This window comes from Diadema antillarum, unplaced genomic scaffold (assembly GCF_040938485.1).
Source record: "Diadema antillarum isolate AM-2024a unplaced genomic scaffold, OU_Dant_1.0 seq00001715_RagTag, whole genome shotgun sequence".
NCBI classification, from domain to species: Eukaryota; Metazoa; Echinodermata; class Echinoidea; order Diadematoida; family Diadematidae; genus Diadema; species Diadema antillarum.
In genome coordinates this window covers 726,736-734,259 of record NW_027272404.1, presented here as the reverse complement: position 1 = coordinate 734,259, position 7,524 = coordinate 726,736, and the positions used below count along the sequence as shown (strand labels likewise).

General features: G+C 38.7%; 1 protein-coding gene across 1 annotated transcript in view; it reads left to right on the top strand.

Moving 5' to 3' along the window:
* Positions 1-1,627: 1,627 nt before the first annotated feature.
* Positions 1,628-7,524, top strand: part of LOC139711857 (ribosome biogenesis protein NSA2 homolog) — a 43,473-nt gene continuing 37,576 nt past the window's right edge. The window contains exon 1 of the mRNA XM_071623709.1: positions 1,628-1,719. Coding sequence (XP_071479810.1) covers positions 1,717-1,719 — 3 coding nt within the window. The 5' untranslated portion in view covers positions 1,628-1,716. The remainder of the gene's footprint in view (positions 1,720-7,524) is intronic.

Below are 7,524 nucleotides of genomic sequence, written 5' to 3'. Positions count from 1 at the left end.
CAGGAATGATTCCGGAAATGGAGGGGGGGGGGGTGTTAAATTATGGCGTTATAGTTTTTGTTATTGCTTGTTTTCGTACATAATTTGCAGATGGTCCCGAGTTGCTCGCTTCATATCATGTTTACATGACCTATTGTAAGCCTATGCTATTTGACGTTGTCAACTTCTGGGCCATACCTTATGTCGATATCATCCACTTTCTTCGCGAGCGAGCGCTTGAGAAAATTATGTATACATTATCCTACAAGATAGAATACTGTTCAGCTCTGTTAGCTGTCTGAAGGTGGGCGTACGAACGTCATGAAATATAATGCCAAAATTGATACAATCACATTTCTGCTTCTTCCATTTTTTCTCAAATTTCAGGGGGGATGATTGTACAGGCCATCCCCCCCTCCTCCATTTCAAGGGGGGGGGGGGAGGATATATCCCCCCATCCCCCCCCCCCGGATTTACTCCCATGCCCCCCACCCTCTCTCTCTCTCTCTCTCTCTCTCTCTCTTAAAATGAAAAGTGGTTATGTTCCTTATAGCGGCCGACATTCACCGTCTCGGGATAGTCCAAGGACTCCGAAGGAGCTGCTGAAAGGGATTCAAACTGACAACAAACAAACAAACAAACAAACAAACAAACAAGCAAACAAACAAACAAGCAAATAAACAACAACAAAAACAAACAAACAAACACACAAACTCTCATCCATTTATTACTTCGCAATATTATGATAGAGAACAAAAATGGAATCTGCGTGCATGAAAATTTGGAAAGACATAGATTTTTTTAGCATTAGGCCTACTCATCTAGTAAGTATAAGCTCCATTTATGTAACAACAAAAAAGTAAAACGAACAAACAAAATATAAAGCGTATTACCGTAAAATACGTTTCCTTCACCTAAAATGGTAAGAGAGAGAGGCATGAGAGAAAGAAAGAGAGAGAGAGAGAAAAGTTGTCCTACATCGCAAAAAAAAAAAAAAGTACCCTGCATGGACAACTCGACCCTGTCGAGTCAAGCTGTCCAATATTTGGGCCAATTAGGCCTCACGCTCCTACAACTCGCGCATTGCCTTCAGGGAAGGCAGTACAAAGATGAGGTAATGTTATTTTTTACCAAAAAATTCATTAAAAATTAGTCAAGTAGAAAATTGTCACCTTTGGTAGTGTTTGACATTGCTTGAGGACAGGAGCTTCTGCAGGCTATGAATAAATTGAATGAATCAGGGTTTTTGTATTTTTAATGAATTTTTATTGATATATGAGGTAATTTGCTTTTATTATCGTTTTTGAGAGTGACTGGATGACTAGTCTCGTATGGAGGCTCTTAAATTTTTTTAGAGCTGGAAAAATCCCAGAATATGTTGTTTGCTTGAAAGCAGAGAAAATTTCCCTTCATCTGCTTCAAGTTTAAAAAAATTTTATGATTCGATCGATTTTTTATGATTTATGGAATATGCTGCATTTAACACAGGTTTCTATGGGAGCCCGGAAAAGGAGCGTGAGGCCATTATTTGACATGGGTCGAATTATTTTAAGGTCGAGTTGACCAACAGCGCTCTCTTTGGTCCCATTCATTGGTCCCATTGAGCAATACACGTCCGTACATTTGTACATAAAACGACGCTTGATTACGTAGGCATGCGTACACGTGCAAGACAGCGCAGCTACTGGTACGTGATATTTTTTGGATTCACTGAATTGCGCTAAACCAACTGTTGAAATGGTAAGTAAATTTGGTTTTTATATCGTTTATGACAAGATCCACCTTCTTTGATTTCTAGAATATGAGAAACGGTACTTAAACTTGCTTTTTAAAGTCGTCATTCATTTACTGATTCACACTCACAGTCGTCATTCGTTCATAACAACACGCGTCTTGTCTACACGGCAGACTGCTATCACAGTGTAGTACACAGAGTAGTGATACAGTGCAGTGCACGTGCAGTGATACCAAGCTTCAAGCTAGTATAAGTTTTGAACTATAACTAAAATCATGAAATATGCTGCTCGTCTATTTAATATAGGTCCTAGAAGTATATCAAATGCAATGAAATTTCACCTAGATCCAGTCTAATGATAAAGCATATAAAACAAAACTCAATTCCGTTTGAAAATATGTGCAAAAGTGTAAATCTGAGCTGTATTTTTTTTCTCCTTATTTCCGCCAAATGAAACTGATATGGTATCATCTTCAAGTACCAGTATAGTTCTTTATAAATCAATATGTCAGATTAGCATACAGACACGTACAGTCGAGTAATTTTGATATCTGTTCCAGCAATATTTGAGCAATTTCTATTCGCGCTCCCCCCGTGCCTTAACCAATGTCCATACCATTGTCTTCCGAGCTTCCGCCATCGTTTGTAAGTAGGGATAGCGAAAAGTAATTACCATCACAAAGACATGGTCTTCCTTGGAAAGTGGCTGGTGAGATTATGCAATGAGACACGAGTCAATTGTCTTCGCAATAAGTTCGCATCTGAGCGGCAGATCCAGTTTGACACATAAACTCTACAAATATGTTTATGTTTGAGTGGCGGCTTCGAGCATGGGATCAAAGCGAATAAGACTGTTGTGACTCCATTTCTCGAACCTTCTTGGTGATGGAAAACAGTGATTTTATTTCTTGAACGGCCCCTTCAGGGGCATGGAAGAATATTTTTACATTTGAGTATCAACAATCTTTACTCTACAACAAATATATACATTAAAAAGGGAGAAAAATATAGAAAACATGTTGAAATTGAAATTGAAATTGATCAGGTTTATTGCCATAAAAAAAAAAAAAAAACACTGGCGGGTGAAAAGTCCGAAGACTTATAATTCCCGTTTACAAAACTAATTATACATAAATACGTGAAGATACCTTTACAATGTACAATGCAAAGGATATTGTTATCACTAAACAAAGATTTTTTTTGACAGTAAACAATCGTTACCAGAAATCTATGAACAAATAAAACAGGCACCCCAACAACCTCATACATTGTAGATTGCACTGTATAATAGTTATTAATACTCTTTATACGCATATATCTCCATCTATTTTCCCTTTGTTTATGTTTCATATCAAAATCAGCCTCTCCTTTTAGTCAAATCCAAGGGGAATGGATAACATTCGGCAATTTACGTGAATTTCAAATAACACAGATTAATCCACACAGGTTTGTATCCATCAAAAATATTTCAGCTTACACAAAATTTACGTTACCAGGCGCTTATACTCGTCAACAAAAACTTTACATTTTCATAAAATAATGTAATAACCCTGCTGATCGTTGAGACCGATACACACACATTCACTCACTCACTCTTAAAACAGACACACCTTAAGATTATCAAGACAAGCATTCAAAAATATCCACACACACATTGCAAATTACACATCCTGAGCTATTGAATAATGAAAAAAAAAATACTCGTATATTCAACAACAAAAATACACAAACAGCACATTATACATTGAATCAAAATCAGCAACTTTACCAATATTCAAACCTACCCAGCACTATATATTTAAAGTGAGTAAATTATCATCAATCAAAGCTGTGAAGTACATACAATGTACATGTACATTGGAAACACACAATATAACATGTAAATTATCATTCACATTCACATTATACCTTTGAGATTCACCAAAATTCCCCGAATTTCTTACATCTTTGGGTATTATACCTGCTGCGTAAAATTACAATTTGAATCCCAAAACTGTGGACGATAATCACACCAAGATTAACAAATCACATTTTACTGGAATCTCTAACCCTGTGATACACTGGTCAGGTTATGAGAACCTGGTGGCTGTACAACAAACCATAGAACATCACATGTACAGCTGTATGACAAAAATGAACGCCCATCAGACAATATAAATATAGACCACAGTAGCAGGTGCAAGAATGCAAAGCGAAGTGAGATGAAAACGGGCAATATCTAAAAAATCAACTATTCAATAATCAAATGAAATATGGAATGGGAGATTGTCAATATCCTTCTGTTCTCGTTCGAGGAATGGCAAGTTGTGAGGCATTACGAAGATGACGTCCGGCAGCGGATTCCCTTCTCTCAGGCAAAAAATGATGATGTCTGGAGTTCAGCAATGACTTTGCAAAGTTTATAGCTAGCTCAAGCCGTCTCTCAAGCAAAGGGATGCCTACAATCTGTAGAAATTCACTGTAAGGTAGAAAATAATTCTCAAAGCCCTCCTCTGCATGCATTCAATGTTGATAGACTGCGCATTGGTGATGCCGGATGTCCAAACAGGGGCAGCAAACTCAAGGGTCGGCCGAATGTAGAGCTGATAGACGGTATTACCAAATCATCAGTACTTACGCCATTTCTTTTGAGTTTGGTGAGATGAAAAGTCTCCTGGAAGCATTTGAAATAATACGCTCCACTTATTGATCCCACTTTAAATCATCTTGGAGAAGGACCCCCAGTAATTTAACTGACGAAACGCTAACGAAAAATATATACATGATAAGCTCAAACAGCAGGCAAGTAAAGGCAAGAATTAATTGAAATAAAATATGAATATACGGACTAATATTATAACATAACATACTCTTTAAAAAAAGAAGTCTGAACTACCATGTATTTACATTAGTTTACAAAAAAAAAATTACTTGAACTTTGACATGATGATTTTACAAAATTTTGAAAGATTCTTTAGTTGCTTAATAGATGTAATGATTTAACTTAATAACATTAGGCCTGCGGTATGAATAATAACTCTTAACATACTTCCTACGCTCATCAATGAAAAACGGACACACCAAAACATAATGAAATTCATCACCCTGTACTTCTCATCTAGAGTGAGATAGCCCGACCAAAAGTCCAGCCGCCGTGCGACGCGGCTTCTGTACAAGCGACAGGGCTAGGCTGTGAATAGTTGGGGAACCAAATAGTTACACTCACTACAGACAGCAGATCAATGTACGGTTCATAATTTAGTGTGCCATGCATATTTATGGCTATGCACTTGTAAGTTGTATAAAATGTGGTAAAGTCCCACCCCACTACCCCCGGACATGGGTGCGTCATTGTCGTTTTTTTTTTTTTTTTTAACGACCATGTTTTTGACGCACACCTCGGGTAAATTACAGAATACCGGCAGCCAATCACGGAGAGCGCAAATCGCTCTGAAAAGAGTGTAATTACGCTTGCCGATAGCAACCATTTACAATATCAATCCGATCTGCGATATGGTCCGTGATTCGGCCGTCGACGATTACATTTGTTTATGTGTGTTTTCTTTGGTCTGTGCGGTGAGAGTGTGGTTATTGTCCCCGCCGAACGAGTTCGAGCAGGGGACTATGAAACGGGCTCCGTACGTGTGTGTGTCCGTGTGTCCGTGCGTCCGCGTGTCCGTGTGTCTGTCTGTGTGTGCGTCCGTGTGTGATCAAAATCTTCAATTTGCTACTTCTCTGTCATTTATCAGCCAATTTTGATTCTGTTTGCTTTATATGATAGCACTACAAGGGAGCTTTGAAACTTCTACACAGAATTTCAGTTGTGTCCTTTGACCTTGACCTTTGACCTATATTGTACATTTTGCTACAAAATGCTACTCCTTTGCCATTTCTGACCCGATTTCGATTCTGTTTGCTTTATGTGATGGCACTAGGTGAGCGCTTCAAAACTTATACACAGAATTTTGACCTTTGACTTCTTTGACCTTTGACCTTGATTTTTTGTCCTGTATTGTACATTTTGCTACAAAATGCTACTCCTTCGCCATTTCTAACCCGATTTCGATTCCGTTTGCTTTATGTGATGACACTAGGTGAGGGCTTCAAAACATCAACACAGAATTTTGACCTTTGACTTCTTTGACCTTTGACCTTGATTTTTGACCCATATTGTACATTGGCTACAAAATGCTACTCCTTCGCCATTTCTAACCCGATTTCGATTCTGTTTGCTTTATGTGATGGCACTAGGTGAGGGCTTCAAAACTTCTACACAGAATTTTGACCTTTGACTTCTTTGACCTTTGACCTTGATTTTTTACCTGTATTGTACATTTTGCTACAAAATGCTACTCCTTCGCCATTTCTAACCCGATTTTGATTCCGTTTACTCTATGTGATGGCACTAGGCAAGGGCTTCAAAACTTCTTCACAGAATTTTGACCTTTGGCTTCTTTGACCTTTGACCTTGATTTTTGACCTACATTTTGTTGTACATTGGCTACAAAATGCTACTCCTTCGCCATTTCTAACCCGATTTCTATTCCGTTTGCTTTATGTGATGGCACTAGGTGAGCGCTTCAAAACTTCTACACAGAATTTTTACCTTTGACTTCTTTGACCTTTGACCTTGATTTTTGACCTACATTGTACATTTTGCTACAAAATGCTACTTCCGGCGGGGACATATATTACGCACCGCGTAATTTCTACTTTTCCTTGTTCATACATGGTTTTCTGGGGTTTCGGGGGTGTCCCCCGATAGCGATAATAATGTAGTTCTAGATCCTGATGATGCTAGTCTAGACTAGCTTTTAAAATTTACCCAAATTTACGATGTATACTCATGTTTTTAGGAGTTGAGGATAGTCCGTATCCGTGTATATATAGACAACTGGAATACGATAGAAATTTAGTTGAGACTAGAAAACAATCACTTTAAATCTAATTGGTGGTGCTAGCTTACAGTAGAGCTATGCACTGCATGGGTGCGCTTGACAGCCCACCATGTTGACTCTATGTAGTACACATAACAGCTTATAAATGCATAGGTGTGGCAGTGGTAGCGCGTATTGAGTCTGCAGAATGCGGGCATGTTTACTAGTACAGTTTACAGTATGTATAGCAGTTGAGCGCGCAATTGTCTCTTGACAATATGCGTATACGCGCTGCCTTGCCAAACTAGTGTGTAGTGTGATTGATTGTGAATGACTTGTGTCGAAAAGAGTGAAAGGAAGAAGGGCTGCCAGCTGTGATGACGTCATCACGTTTAAAATAGTTGCGTCAAAATCGGCTTGATTTTCTTTATCATCGATATACTCGAGCTATCTTGATTTAGAGCAGTTTTCCTCCGAAACCACTCAGTTTTCATAAAAATTGTGTGGTCAACCTACATTTTGATGGCCATTCCGTTCCCAGGCTTTTTGGGGGCCCCAGACGACGGGAAAGACGAAATTCAGCCCTTCGGGCTGAAATTCATATCTTAGGGTGGGATTTCACGGAGCAGGCGAACGATTTGCGAAGGACGCGAATGACAAAATCCAACATTCGGAAAAGTTTTTCTCCGAATGTTTTCCGACAATGAAGCTGAAAACTATTCTTGCGCAATTTGTGCGAACTTTCCACGACGTATGTGCGAATGTCGTGTGTGTCATTGCTAAAGTACAGCATGTTACGTTCACGAAGAACACGCGACGGAAATGCGAACAACGAAACATTTTCAATAATCATGGGAGAAAATGTACCCAAGGAGAGGTGGAAGCTGTCTTGAGTCGATTTTTTTCTTTCTTCTATTTCTCCTTTCTTTTTCTCTCATTTCTCTATCGTGTGCT